The 15561-nt window shown below is 48.1% G+C and overlaps 1 protein-coding gene across 1 annotated transcript in view; it reads right to left on the bottom strand.

Annotated features, from left to right (window-relative positions):
• The window catches only part of CLSTN2 (calsyntenin 2), a 622407-nt gene that overhangs the window by 102560 nt on the left and 504286 nt on the right, over positions 1-15561 (bottom strand). Inside the window, exon 6 of the mRNA XM_082625773.1 lies at positions 5410-5595. Coding sequence (XP_082481899.1) covers positions 5410-5595 — 186 coding nt within the window. The remainder of the gene's footprint in view (positions 1-5409; positions 5596-15561) is intronic.

Raw genomic sequence — 15561 nt, 5'->3', positions numbered from 1 at the left:
TCATTCCACCTCTGGAATCCTAGACAAGAGGGGCTCCTCAAAGGCCTTGAATTGTCCAGGTGAAGCAAGCTGGGCTTTGGATGAAGGTGGTCAGCCAAGCTCTTGGGGCAGGGCCGTGGATACCCAGTTGCTGACCAGCCTAGGAAAGGCCACTGCAGGCAAAAACCTTCTCCAAGAATAGAAGGGCATGCTGTATGGTAGCTGCTTAATTGACTTCAAAGAAGTCATATCCAAAGAGAAGCCCATTGCCCACTGTCATCACCCGTGGGTCAGTGTCTGCACACTTGCTCATGTATGAGTAGTGATTTAATGGGATTCCCAACACGTGTGCATCAGTTTTCCTTAGAGTCAGAGGCCCACTTCAGCTTTCTGAGAATGGAAACACTGGCTATGACTTGGGGGCTGGTTCTGCCCCCTCTGGAAGCTCCAGCTGTTTAGAGGCATCTTGGAGGAACTGATGATGGCTTCCCCTAGTTGGGGTATTCTGAAGGTATAAAAGCCTTGAACTGTGATTCTTAGTGAGGGCAAGCTCTGTTAAGCTGCACGGTGTCGTAGAAAGCCATGGACTGAACTTTTTTTACATGTCTGTCTTCCCCAGGAGACTTTATTTTTAAGTGGTCTTACTAACGTCTAGATAACCTCACGAGTTAGAATATTTGGACACTGAACAAATATTTGCTGAATTAATAAATACATGAATGAATGAATGAATGGATTCGCTATGAAGACCTCCTGGACTCACAAGTGTATAAATCCTGTGAACAGCTCACCGACTGGTAATCTGAACTGGTCTGACAGATCAGTCCCTTGATTTAGCAGCAGGGTCTCGCTCTGCAGCCTTTCCTTCAACAGGACCTGTCCTTGGAGCTCTTGACTCTACATATACAAAGCAGCTGACCCTGAGTGTCACATGGGGAGGTGCCGGCCAGATGCCAGGAGCCTGTGATTCCAGGGAGGAGCAGCCCTGACCTCTGGTCTCCAAATGACACGTGTGTCACAAACTGCTTTGCTGTTTATTGTAATATGCAGAGACTCAGGGGCACGGAAGTGAGCCTTTTCTCGGGCTCTGGTTAATGTCAAGTTTAATTTGGCCAAGAGTCACTGGGGCTTCATCATGCATTTCATACTCAAAGCAGTTCTGTGACACTTCACCTTGGGAAAGCCTAGGACTGAGATGGGAGATCCTTTCATCCTGAATCTCTGAACCCAGAGGAAGTGATAAACAGCTTGTCCAACTTCCCAAGAGGCCTGGCATCATGTAAACCAGTGGCAATGGGGGACCATGTTAGGCTAAGTTTGGTCCTACAAGCTGAAGGGGACACAGGTGCAGGGCCCTGTATCATTTTTGTTTCAAGGTGGAATGGAAGTGTTTCAGTGCACAAACTGCAGGCAGCAATATGCCTGACGTCCACTGTTCCCCTGGAAACAAAGAGGCTATTTCTGGCGCTACTGCACCTGTCTGGTGTTTCCCGACAGCAGCTTTGCCCAGCTGTTGTCCTACGGCCTCTTACGCAGGATCCCATCATTGCTCGTTGTGGAGCGACATTGCAGGTGGAGGAAGCAGGTGGGCAGTGACCGGACCTCCACAAGGCGCCTCTGGGGAGACACCCTTGCCTGGGTCACCGCACAACAACAAATGTCACTGAAGCAATGCCAGAACTCAAAGACGCCAGGAAGCGCCCCAGGACTGCCCCTGGTGAGCACAGAGGGCAGGCGAATATTGACTTAAGGGAAGCGTTTGGAATGGCGAAGGAGAGAGAGGTTCTAGCGGGAAGAAAACGTGAACAAAGGCTTAGGGATGGGAATGACCTGGGAACAGGGACAGGTGGGGTACCCTGGCCAAGAAGAGGCAGGACAGCAGGAAGAAATGGGCTATAAGGATGGATCAGCAGGATGGGGGTGGGTCCTCGGGGGTGTGGAGAGTCAGGCTAGAGCTAGGCATCCACACCTGGATGTTCCACAGGTCCAGTCACCATTGTCCCCTAAATCTGCCCTTGCCCCGAATTTGGTGGCCACTGGTTGGTGGCACTCTCGTCCAGTTAGATGCTCACATTAGAATCTTCTAAGATTCCTTCTCTTTCACTGCTGACAGCTAATCAGTGATTGACTCTTGCTGATTTCACCTCCTAAATCTGTCTTAAATTCATCCCTACCGCCACTCCCCCGGTTCACAAATCATTCTCTCTTGCTTAGACTATGACGATAACATCTTAATTGGTCTCCCTGTTTCCATCCAAAGTCAATAAAGATTTGTAGAATGAAACATGCCTGAACGCTGGGGCTTAAAGTGTCATGGTGGCTCCCTGGCTGGGAGACCCCGCCAGCAACTTGTCGACCATCCACTGAAAACACAGAGAAGTTTGTCTCCAGAACCTAAGGTGCCCCACGGGAGTCAGGAATTACAACCCAGGCTCTGCTTTAGAAGCGATCAGGCCTGCCTTTCCTTCACAGTTTGGAGAGCGCGTGGGGCCTGAGGAAGCAGACCTCAGCGCAGATGGGCATCTGTCTGACTCATTTGCTCCTGCCCTTTTTTCCTGAACTCTCCCTCCACCGAGTCAAGAGTCAGACTCCTAATCTGGAGGCAGGAGTGGCCCTGCCCGTCTGGCTCACTCAGGGTTCCCAGAAGTGCGATGGGAGGGTGGCACTGCCGGGAAGGTCACCAGAAAGACAGGCAGACTTCTCTTAACAAATGGTCGCTCCCAGCACCAGATAAGCTTGCATCTCAGGGGAAAGTGCTTTCCTGACTGAATTAACCTGCCTTCCTGCCAGGCGAGGCTGGCAGCCCAGAAGCAATGAGCTATGTTAACAACCAGATGCAATCTGGCTCTAAAGTTTCTTCGCTCAGAAAATCCTTCTCTCCCTATCTCCTGGTCTCCCCCTCGCAACATTCAGAATCAAATCACCAGTGTGTGCCCTCGGGCCCATCTGATCTCTAACGAGCTGATTCCATCATCTCCTTCTAACCTGGAGGAGTTTAGGAAATGACCGTCACCCGTGGTGGCATGGGGTTGAGTTGACTTATAATTCAGGTGCACGGGGAGAGAAATGGGATATTCATTCAAAGTAAGGTGTCAGCGGAGCTGGCTTCTCCGCTCCCGGACTGAAGGAGAACACCAGAGGCAGCTTTCTCAGTACTGCGGGTCCCTGATAGCCATTTTTACAAGAGCAGTTTGGAATATGGAGGTCGTGATGTTTTCCCAATCTCCTGCATCATTCTGGAAAAACGTGCCTTCCCAGCCTGGTGACATGACAAATAGGACGCGGTGATACCCGAGCAGGGTGTATTTCACATTCAGTTCTCAAATTGTCACTTGGTCCTTTGGGCAAGAGCTGTGTGCGTGAAGGTGTGTATGTGTGGGCACGCGCGCACGTATGTGCATGTGTGTGCGTATTTGTGTATGCATGTGTGTACCTGTGTGTGCATGTGTGTGCCTGTATGCACCTGTGTGTGCATGAGTGTGTGTGTCAATGTTGAGAGAGAAAAACTGCCCCGAAGAGAGTAGTGGAGGGGTCCCCAGGAGGGGATGCCGGCTACGCTGTGTCTTCGGGAGCCTCCTTTTCCTTTGGTGGGGATGGAGTTACCCCCAATGTAGGTCCCGTTTAAGAGGAAGCTCCTTCCTAAGCTGCACACAGCCCGGCTGAAGAGTCAGTGTGAGGGCCTGAATATCCTTGGAGAGAACAGGAAAGAAATGAAATATACGTGGTGAGGATGAAGGAGGCCCATCGACCCGTGCACGGTGTGGTTTACCAAGCACGTGGCACCGTTCCCACCGTATTGAGCGTCTTATTCCACAGTTGACTTGAGCGGTTTACGTTCCGGCTCCAGAGGCCTGGCCCGGAGTCACAGACCCTGAGGCAAAGGGCCCTTCATTCCCATAGACCTACCTTCAGAGTCTGCCTCTGTCACTTTCTATCTGCGTGACCTTGAACAAGTCATTTGTCCTCTCTGGGCCTCAAATTGTCCATCTTTAAAACTGGGTGAATAAGACCCTCCTCAGTGTAGTGGGGAACTTAGGGTAGGGCATGTGAAGATTCTAGGAGGGTGCACACAGCAGGTGCTCAATAAAGCTAAGCTTCCTTGTATAGAACCTCCAGCAGCCTAGCTCCTAGTTCCGGCCTGCTCCTTTCTTGGGGCGCCATCTTTCAGCCTGTGGACAGCAAGCTCCCTGTCCCCCACACTTGGACTTTCCACCTCCCCCCTCCACTCTCACCCCAGCTCTTCTTCTCCGACGTGGGCAGCCAGGCCTGGCTTCACCGGCATGTGACCTGAACAATCACACGAGGCCCCCAGCTTGGTTTAATGCTTTGCTGTTGCTGCCTTAAAGTTCTTAATAATTTTGGAAAAGGGGCCTGCACTTTCATTTGCACTAAGCCCTCAAGTTCCACAGCTGGTCCTGGGGGAGGAGACCCACCTCTCCCCAAGTGGCTGACCCCACCCTTCACACTGGCCCCTGGGCAGGTACCTCTCTGTAAACCAACACAGTGGAACGGAGCACTGTTCCTTCAGGCCCTGTGCTAGATTTTCTTAAACACATGGTGTCGGGCCTCCCTGGTGGTGCAGTGGTTGAGAATCTGCCTGCTAATGCAGGGGACACGGGTTCGAGCCCTGGTCTGGGAGGATCCCACATGCCGCGGAGCAACTAGGCCCATGAGCCACAGCTACTGAGCCTGCGCGTCTGGAGCTCCGCAACAAGAGACGCCGCGATAGTGAGAGGCCCGCGCACCGCGATGAAGAGTGGCCCGTTTGCCACAACTAGAGAAAGCTCTCGCACAGAAACGAAGACGCAACGCAGCAAAAATTAATTAATTAATTAATAAACTCCTACCCCCAACATCTTCTAAAAAAGAAAAAGAAAAAAAAAAAGAGAATCCGCCTGCCAATGCAGGGGACAAGGGTTTGAGCCCTGGGCCGGTAAGATCCCACATGCCGCGGAGCAACTAAGCCCGTGCGCCACAACTACTGAGCCTGCGCACCTAGAGCCCGTGCTCTTTAAGAAGAGAAGCTACCACAATGAGAAGCCAGTGCACGGCAACTAGAGAAAGCCCACGTGCAGCAACGAAGACCCAACACAGCCAAAAATAAATAAATAAATAAATAAATTAAAAAAAACCCACATGAGGTCATGAATCCCTATTTTACTGATGAAGAAGAGAGGCTTTGTCACATCACTTGCCCACAGCCATACAGCTGGTACATGGTGGGATCTGATCAGGTGTGTCTGATGCCAAAAGCTGTGCCTTCTGACCCTTTAACCATGATAAGTAAACAATATCCATCCAGAGGTTACCTATACCAATGAAGTGGGGAGGGGTGATTCTTTCATAATATAATAACACATGCTTTGTATATATTGTTTAAAAAATAATTAAAAAATAATTAAAAAATACTCTCAGCAGGGAAAAACCTACCACATAATTTCTGAAGGGATTTCTCAGAGTAGGTCTCGCGGTCACAGCCCTTCCCGATGTAGTTGGTCTGCAGCTCCGTGGTGATCTGGATGGAAGAGACAGCCCCGTCACACGTCTCCAGGTGGATGCTGGGAAACAGGGGCACGCTCCCCGAGCCAGGCTGGTACTCAATCCTCTTGGTCCAATCTGAGCAAACAAAGAAAGGTTGACAGTAAGTCAGGTACAGACAGTTCCGCTATAACACATGTTTTGAAAACGTGAATTTGTTCCAGCACAATTGATATATTAGAAAACAATTTGAGGATAATGGGAATTTCACATTTGCTTATGCAAGATTTCTTGCACGAGAAATATTAGGCGAAGGCAGAAACCTGCACCCAGCTGAGCTGAGCCAAGCCATGGAGGAATATACAAAACAGGCACATGCACAGACCTCAAACATCTACCAGCTACTCCCCTCACCGTGTGTGAAAAGCCACACCTGCCTGGACCACTGTTACAACTTTCCATTCCCATCAGAAAACCCTCTTCACGGTAATGTACCAGCTGCAGCCTTTCCTGTGTCCACTTCCACAAGCAAACCTCAGGTCTCTTCAAGTACTACTTATTGTAACACTTATCTATTTCTTAGCCATTTAACCTGTGTAAAAGTGAAACCGTGCTAGTGTTTTCCCTCTCTCTCTTTTTTTATGTGTCACTGATGACATTTCCGAGGGTCAAGCCCCTCGCCCCATTTTCCCCGTTTTGCCCAGCAAGGTGAGTTTTAGGAACGTATACTTCTGGTCACAAAATAAAGGCGAGCAAGGTAATTGAGGATTACATGAGGCCACGAGGTAAGGTGCAAGGACTCTTTCTCACACATTCAGGACTGTGAGCCACTTAAGTAGGGCTGATGGTCTTATCCCTGCTTTTTAGTGGAAAAATAACTTGGAGACAACGAAATGCTGGAGAGGAACAAACTCGCAATCCAAATGGTGCCACACAAAACAGAGCAATCAACAAAAATACACACCAAGCATGAGTGTAAACAAGAATTGATTGAAAGAACAATAGCAGCCACTGAAAGTCAGAGGCAAGTCAAGGCCACGCTCATGGTGACCGGCCGCAGCGCTTGCTGATAGCGACGGCTGCCTGAGAGGTCTGTGCCAGCCTGGACCAGACTTGTGGGCAGAAGTCTGAATCGTCAAGGAACGTGAGTTGTGGATACTATTAGTTTATGAATCTCAAACATTTGTCACGTTGCTAGATGGTATCGTTTTGCTAAGGTAGAAATGAAATCTATGGACTGCCTGCCCTCACCTTGAGAAACTCAGAGAGTCCTGCATTTAGGGTCATTCATCAGCCACCAAGGGGTTCCCCACAGACACCCCATGGGCCACTGACCGCCACCTGGAGGAAACCAGTGGAGTGGAAGGGCTAGGCTTAGGGACTGTCAGGTGGCTTTGTCCAATAAGAAAGCACTTATTTGTTTGGGGTTCTTATGTACCTGGCTCTGCTTGTAGCATTACGGATACAGCAGTGAAGGAGTCAGGAATGGTCCCTGCCTTGTGGAGTTGGGAGGGAGAGGAAGATAATGAATATGTCCATGCTGTCCTATAAGGGAGGGTAAGTGCTATGAAAGGAAAAGTGGTGACAGAGAGTGACTCTTTAGATGGAGAGGGTTCCTGTCTGAGCTGAGACCTGAATGTCAAGGATGAATGCCCATGGGAAGCCTCAGAGAAGTTCATTTGAAGTGGATGCCGCAATGATCTTGGCTTGACTCAATCAGGTCAGGAGTTTCTTGGGCAGGTTAGTGAAGGTCTCCTAGCCTCAGGCACCTCATCAGTGAAATAGGGACCACGTTGGGGGGGGTGAGGACCAGGCGCAACAATGCGGGCCTGACATGCAGTAGGGCCCCAGTCCATGTTATTCCTTCCCCAGCGAGCAAAGGAGATGTGCATCCCCATGCGCTGCAACCCTGTCACATTCCAGCTAACCAGGTAATTTGCGTTTAGCTCTGAACTCCTGCATTAACCAGCCATACTCTAAGGGGTTTCTCTGAGCCATAAGCAAAGATTGCACACCATGTTGTGGGGTTCATCACCAGGGAACTTGCCATGGGAGGATGTTTAAATGATAGCGCCTACAAGTAAAAGAGAATACACCCAATTACATGTTTTTACTCAGAGCTCCGCGGAGCTGTGTCCTCTCCTGGAGGATGAGATCATGAAGCTGCTAGAGCCCACGCTCTAGAGGTCAATCTAAAGGACCAATCGCTGGTAGACAGGAGGGCTTTTTCTTAGGTATATCTAAAAGTCACAGTGCTGGAAGCAGAGGTCCGCGCATGACCAGTCTCGTCGTGTCCTAGGTACAAAGTGTTTCCTACTATTGAGCATTCAGTCTTGCCATTTCTTTTGCATGGAGTGCCCTTTCTATTCTCTTCTGTCTGTCACCGCCTCCATGTAACCTTTCAGGATTTCTCCAGTCTGGGTTGAAACCCTCCTCTGTGCTCTCACAGCCTATTCAGTGTTAGACTACAGCATTAGACTCCAAGCGGACGGCTACCCCGAATCCCCATCATGCTGCACAATGCCCGGCACAGAGCACATGCTCACTAGACAGTGGTAGGAAGTGTGAATGGATCCTGTAGGATATCACCTTGGAATGATCCATTCATGTGCCTGCCTCTTCCTGTAACTAAGAACTCTTTAAAGGCAGGAATTGTGAGTTTATTTTTGATCTCTCCACACCTAGCTCTGAGCACAGGAAATATTTGCCAGGTGGATCTGAGAAGCCTCAGAGACCTCACCTTGACTTCAGCCATGGCAGCCCCTCTTGAGCCACAGACAGAAGCCACAGCCTGTTTGTAGCTTCTCTGGTACTGCCTCCGTCTGCCCCTACCCCTAGTCCTGCAGAAACATCCATCCCAACAGCAGCCCCTCACGTGTTTGCTTCCCTTTGTCCTCAGCAAGGCAAGTGGTCCAGAACTGATAATGCAGGAATCTCTTCCCAATAATAAGACATGGTGTCAAGGAGGGGGCCTCTTTCCTTCCCTCCCTCACTCTTCTCTCCCTGGATCTTCCTTTTCTTTAGAGATACAGATTTTAAAATAATCAGGGAAATGGTTTTGTGCAGGGGGACCTTGGTATGGACTTACATCAGCAGTTCTTGAGTGTCTCCTCCTGCTACTGGGTAAGATATCTCCCACAACACCTCCTTTCAGAAGCCTCTTCTGTTGGAGAAGCCCTCAGTATCGATTCCCTTTATTCTGTGGGGACTGTGGGCGTCTCTTTCTCATCTAGATATTTTAGTGGTTATCTCTGATGAGAAATTCCACATCGAGTCCTTTTTTGAAGGAGTGTAAATAAAGAAGCAAATAAATAATGAAGGAAAAGTCAGTGGAGGCACAGTCCTAGCAAAGTTTTAATTCTTTTTGCTGCCCCTGGGTAGAGGGGACAAGTCCCTCTCTGGAGAGAAATCAGGCACAGAAGAGCTTTAGGATCATCACACCTGCCAGTTGCTTTGGTGACCTCATGAGGCTTGTTTTTGAAGGTTTATGAAGAGCAGGCAAAATTGCAACCATATAGTAAAAGAAATCAATGAAGCTTTCTGAGTGTAGCGTCCTGGAGACAGTGGGAAGCTCACACAAACATCTTTCATTTTCCAAGAAGGAGTTGGGGAGGGGATTAAGAGAGCAAAATGCAAGTCATCAGATTCAGCCTTTGTCACATGAAATATCTTCATTCATCTTCATTTTCCAGAGGGAAGGATGGCAGGATGGCTCAAAGTATGACCTCTAAATTCAGGGTGCCTGTGTTCAAATCCCAGGCCTCCCACTTCCTGTGTGAACTCTGGGCAAACTACTTACCCACCTTGAGTCTCAATAAAAGTTACACCTACCACCCAGGATCTGGGGGGAGTAAATGCAGTCGTTTCAGCCTCAAACACAAGGGACATATTCAACAGTTATTATTGTTAAGTGATCATTTATGCAATAAATTTATTGCAGGAAATAAGAAGACATACAATTATTAGCACCTACAAGGTGCTAAGGGCTTTTAGGTCTCTTCTTTCATTTAATCCTCCCAGCAACCCAGTGAGTGAGTGCTACTATCTTTTTTTATTTTTTTAATAAATTTATTTATTTATTAATTTATTAATTTTGGGGCTGCATTGGGTCTTCATTGCTGCACGTGGGCTTTCTTTAGTTGTGGCGAGCAGGGGCTGCTCTTCGCTGTGGCATGTGGGCTTCTCACTGCAGTAGCTTCTCTTGTCGTGGAGTACGGGCTCTAGGTGTGCGGGCTTCAGTAGTTGTGGCACGTGGGCTCAGTAGTTGTGGCTCACAGGTTCTAGAGTGCAGGCTTAGAGGCTCCGCGGCATATGGGATGTTCCTGGACCAGGGCTCGAACCCGTGTCTCCTGTATTGGCAGGTGGATTCTTAACCACTGTGCCACCAGGGAAGTCCGTGAGTGCTACTATCTTAATTGTGCAGGTGGAAAACTGTGGCTGAGAGTTGGTGTGACTTGCCCACAGTCACAGGGCTCTTTTACAATAGCTCCTCCACGATTCTGAGGATTCGCTGGAACTGAGAATGGTGAGTTCTACAGATTCATTTTTGTTTTTCAAGATTTTAAATTTTATTTATTTTTTTTTCAGCTGTGTTGGGCCTTTGTTGCTGCGCGTGGGCTTTCTCTAGTTGCAGCGACTGGGGGCTACTCTTCGTTGCAGTGCGCGGCCTTCTCCTTGTGGTGGCTTCTCTTGTTATGGAGCACAGACTTCAGCAGTTGCAGCACGCAGGCTCAGTAGTTGTGACGCGTGGGGTTATTTGCTCCGCGGCATGTGGGATCTTCCTGGACCAGGGCTCGAACCCGTGTCCCCTGCATTGGCAGGCGGATTCTTATCCCCTGTGCCACCAGGGAAGTCCCCAGATTCATTTTTGAATCTTCCATCTGCACTGATATATAAAAAAAAAGCTGATAATCTCTGATGCTGGTAAAGGATCAAGGAGTGTTGTCAGTTTTATCACTGCTTGACCTTGGGGGCAGTTTGTGTGGGTGAGGGGTTGCTTTGACACTGAAGACTGGAGAGATCTAGGCTTGAATCTCATCTCCTCCGAATGCGGGTCATGTGACTTTTGCAAAACAGTTGTCACCTCTGGGCCTCCGTGGCCTCATCTGTAGATTCGGGATAGTTACACCTCCTTGTGGTCATGAGCATTGAAGGCTAAGGGCCCAACGCAGCAACCTTCCTGCTGAAGCCTCATGATAGAAACATCCCACTCCTTGGTTCACAAGCTTCCTAAACTTCTCTGAGCTGTCCTGCTTGGAAACAAAATCTTTTCAATTTATAAAGGACCTAGAGATTAGTTAATGAATTGTGGTTCCACTGTTTCCTCAAATGAAGAGAAAGGAAGTAGACCACCTGTAGTTTTAATAATCAAGCTCGATGACATCATAAGTATTCCTGAAACGGCTAGCACTGGAATGCCTTCAGGAACTAAATTCCTTCTCTATGGATTAAGGATTTAGAAGCAGGATGACTGCACTATAACTCCTGCTGAATTGGGGGAACATATATTTTCTCATCTGGAGAATATTAACCACTTGGAACTTTCTTATTAGATGCCTGTGGGTGGAAATAAGCTCATCTGAGACTTCTGGAAAGCACAGGCTTTGAGGGCTCTTGTAATCCAAGACACTCAGGTCCATTGTTCCAATTCTGAACTCAGAAGTGACGCAGAAGGATGAAAGGGAGAGACACAGGTGCGTCCGAACCTTCCTTTTTCCTTTATTGTTCATGTTCAAAGGGCCTCCGGCTCTTCCTGGGCTCACCTTCTAGCAGAGGAAGAAGCATCGGGTTTTCTAGGAAATTGCTGGATTCATACAAGGTAAGTGTCTGGATGTGGGGATGCTGGGGAGTGGGAGGGATAGGAAAGGGGTTTTCCTTCCTGATCAGGGATTGTTCAGGCAGCTGACATTCTAACCAGTCTCTGCAGGCATCAACCACCTAGCATCTTTCAAGACTTTCTCCTAAAAATAAGTGGCTTTGATTTGGCACCAAGGGACTTCCTTTCCTAAAGGGCAAAGCCAGGGAGGTACCTATGCTTAATAGGGGGCATCTTTATCTCCACTGGCCATCCAGTGCCTCTGAGTTGGGGGTGAGTAAAGAGGTAGAGATGGGCTGGAAAGGTAAGTGGAGATCAGATGACAGATGCTGGCTAAGAGGTTTGGGTTTCATCTTAGGGCCAGTGAAGAACCATAAATGGGTGTTTAGTGAGGCCCTGAAGAATCTAGACTGTGCTTTGAAAAGATCACTCGGCAGCTGGCTTAGGGCTGGTGCTCATTTTCAGAACACTAGAACATTCCTGATTGCCACATCTCAATCAACCCACACAGAGAATCACCTCTGACAGTGTCACACAATGTGGAGTTAACTTCAATTCAATTTAACTACCTTCAAGAGTGTTAACTCTGCAGCTGGACAGACTCAGGTCTGAACCATGGCTCTGCTACTTCTTGGCTGCGTGGCCTTCGGTAAATCAGTGAACCACCCCGAGCTTCATTTTCTCATCTGTAGAATGATGACAACACAAATCGACCTTGCAGAGTTGCTTTGGGAATTGGAGAAAAGGTATGCAAAGCACCAGGGACAGAGAGTTACTACCACCACCACTATCATCAGTCTTGTATCATTCTGATCTTTATTCCAGACGACATGTATTTACTGAGCACCTACTATGTGCCAGGCAGAGCCCCAGGCACGGGAGGCAGAGAAGTGTGACTCATAACCCTTAACTGGATGGTGCTGACGGTCAGGGCAGTGGCAGCCACGTGGCCAGCTTTCAGGCAGACAGAGGGACAAAGAGCAGGTCCCAGAGAACAAAGAGGAAGAGATAAGTTATCCCGACTAGGGTGACCAGAGGGGGAAGTAACCTGGGCTTTGTTTTAATATAGGTTGTATTATTATTTGTGATAAGTCCAACAGATCAGGATATTATTGCCATTGATAAGAGAATTTGTTATACTCACAAGTCCCAAAGAGAGGGGGCCCACACCACTGGGGGCACATGGAGAAGCACAAGGTCAGTTAGGAGGCAGAGGGAGAGGGGAAAACCATGGGCGAGAGCCTGTACTGTGGTTTGCATGGGAAGGAAGAGGCAAGGCAGGGTAAGCAGCCTTCGGATCGCCTAGTTCGTATAATTTCAGTGGCCTCTGGGGCGTAGGGGCTGTCCCTCGATGTCTGGTACCTGGCCCTGGGGTGATTAGGGCAGGTGAATGTTGGCTGGAGTGTGAGAGCCTGATAAAAGAGGTGGATGGGGACGTGGGTTCTGGGTTGGTTGGTTAGTGTTTGAAAAGCAAAAGGGTAAGTTGTTTGCTCTCTCTAGGAATTACCTAATTGAGAGCGGCAGTCCCTCCAGGCTTAGCAAGTCCCCAGTTGTCAAAGCATCAGGATGCAGACAGTAGAAGGCATGGCTAACACAGCACTGTAGAATGAGGGGCATTCTGGGGGCAGAGAGAACTCTAGGGTGTCACCACCATGGTGTTGGGGCTGTACTATGCCAACGGGTGCTATTTAGATGGAAAATGACATGAACGGTGCCCCCCAATCAGCAGCTTGGCAGGAGTCAGAAAGCATAGACAAATGTAAGGCCAGGGGTGGGCCTCTAGGAGGCCTGGTGTGAGATGGGCCAGAAAGGAACTCTGGGGCCAGGTTACAAGGGACTTAAGTGCTGGGCCAGGGAGCGGGCCTTGTTGTAAATGGGAGTGACAAGGGCTGGCTCCTGAGACTCATCTTCTCTCTCCTCTCCCTACAGGGCTCCTGGGGTGAATTCCTCAGTATCCCAGCCTGACTTTGGGTAGGGCCATGGTGACACTTAGACTACAGAGTATAGAGATGAGGCGTGAGGAGTCAGACGCCTGCCTTCTCTGCTTACCAGCTAGTGCTCCTGGGGCAAGACACTCTCTACCTCAGTTTCCTCATCTGTAAAATGGGGAAAAATTACAACTACATCTCAGGGAGCTGGTGTGAAGATTAGGTAAGACCATACATGTGTTAGAGCCAGGACTTGTGCCAGGCCTGCATGACTCCAAATACCAACCCCAAAAAGGATCCCTTGCTTTTCTGAGTTCATTTTCATTTAACATTTCCTTTTCTGCTGTTGTGGGTTTATAACTGTGAGATGGGACATTCAGCCAGAAGGAGGCAGGAGGTGGTGAGGCGTCCAGTCCAGGCTCCAAGACCAGCTTCACGTGCAGAAGGGCCCCATACTTGGTGTAACATTCTGCTGTTGCTTTCTTGAAGATCTTAGTAATTTTAAAGCAAAAGGCTTTTCATTCTCATTTTGAACTGGGACCCACGAATTACATAGCTGCCTTTCCAGCTGAATAACCTTGGGCATTTTCCTTAATGGTTCTGAGCCTCAGTTTCTTCATCTGTAGAATGGGAATATTAATTACCCCAAAGGGAAGAGCCCAGGCTTTGGGGTTAGACCCAGGTGTGAGTCCCAGCTCTGCCACTTGGTACCACGGACAGGGGGCCAGTCAGTTCCTTCCCTGCCTGAGTTTACTCACGCAAACACTGGTGATGTTATCACCTATTTCAGAGCTGCTCATTGGTTTTATAGCAGATAACAAATGCAAACCACTTACCCTGGGCCCAACACGTAAGAAGCACATCTATTTTTGAGCATTAAATTATATGGCTTTCCCTTCCCCAATTAAAAACAATTACATGCAGGCACAATTTAAAAAGAAAGAAAACACAAACTCTCTGAACTCAATTACAAATATAAGGAATCCTTGCCCTTCCTTTATTACTAACCCCTTGGCATTTACTATACTTAATCTTCACAAGAGGATTTTATTACCTTTTAGTTCTTACTAAAAAGGGAGATCTTAATTAACTACAAAGGAGAAGAAGGCAGAGAAAAAATACCCACAGTTCAGATCAGGGAGTGCAACTCAGGTCAGCCCTCTGCCTGGTGATCAGTCCCTGGCCTCTCTGTGGCTGGTCCTTCTCTTCCTCCTGAGATTTACTCTTTGTTTATCACCCATTCATGCTCTGGAGCATAACTTGTACATCACTGTGCAGGGCCTGGCACATAATAGGTGCTCAATAAATATCTATGAACTGAGTAAGTGATCAGATGTATGAAAATCTACACACACACACACACACACACACACACACTCCAATTTCATCAAAGGGGAAGAAGGCAGTCATCTGGAATTCAGAGATTCTGGACTGCCATGCATTAAAGTGAGAAGGATCCAAGACGTGGCATGTGTGTGTGTGTGTGTGTACACACATATGTACACACCTCCGCCTGAGTTTGAGTGTCTGTGGACAAGTGTGTATGATGATGAAATTGTACTTACATATGACTCCAATTTTGGAAAACTTCATGTATTTGCAATTTTTCTAATCCCCTGAGATGTCTCAATAAATGTCAAATGAAACAACTAGTAATTTGTCCTCAAATTTTGTCCTGCCTGTGAAGTTCTCTCTAGTTTCCTGATGACAGAGGGAGTCTAATTCTGTCCCCAATCATCACCATGATTACCGACTCCTCGGCCTGATAATACCCTCACATCGTCACTTGGGTGATTTCAGAGTCAGGCACGTAGGTGGACAATTTCAGGCCTTATTCTGGGAGCACCTGGGAAACTGCAGACAGTTTCCTGCCCAACAGCTTCTCAGTGAAGCCAGAGGCTTCTATCTTACCCTCTTCCTTGGCCTGTCATTGTCAACCAGGAGAACCAGTGCTGTGAGGTAAGGACCATGTAAAGATGATGGCTTGTGATCAGACCAAACTGGAAACATAATCCAAGTCTAAATCGTTTCTGATTTTGTGGAGGGCAAGGTCAAGGGCAAGGACAGATTCTGGGGCAATGCTACTCACTGTGGTCTATAGACCGGTGTGGCCTCGGAACTGCTTGTTATAGTTCTACCATAGAGATCCAGGGTAGCATTTAGAAATTTTATAGCAATGTGACAGAGAAATTTTACATTTGTTGAATCTAATTATACTTTAAAAATTGGCTTATGTTTTAAATGCCTTTGCTATTTATTTCATTTTTCTAGAAATCTGTCTCTATTATATTTTTGCAAAATCATGCTCCATGATGATTGGGGAAAAAAACTGGTCCTTCACCATAGATGATTTGAGAAGTG

Source organism: Mesoplodon mirus (assembly GCF_964341445.2).
Source record: "Mesoplodon mirus genome assembly, chromosome: 6".
Lineage (NCBI taxonomy): Eukaryota > Metazoa > Chordata > Mammalia > Artiodactyla > Ziphiidae > Mesoplodon > Mesoplodon mirus.
Note: the sequence above shows the minus strand (reverse complement) of the source record. Positions and strands in the feature narration are given on the sequence as shown.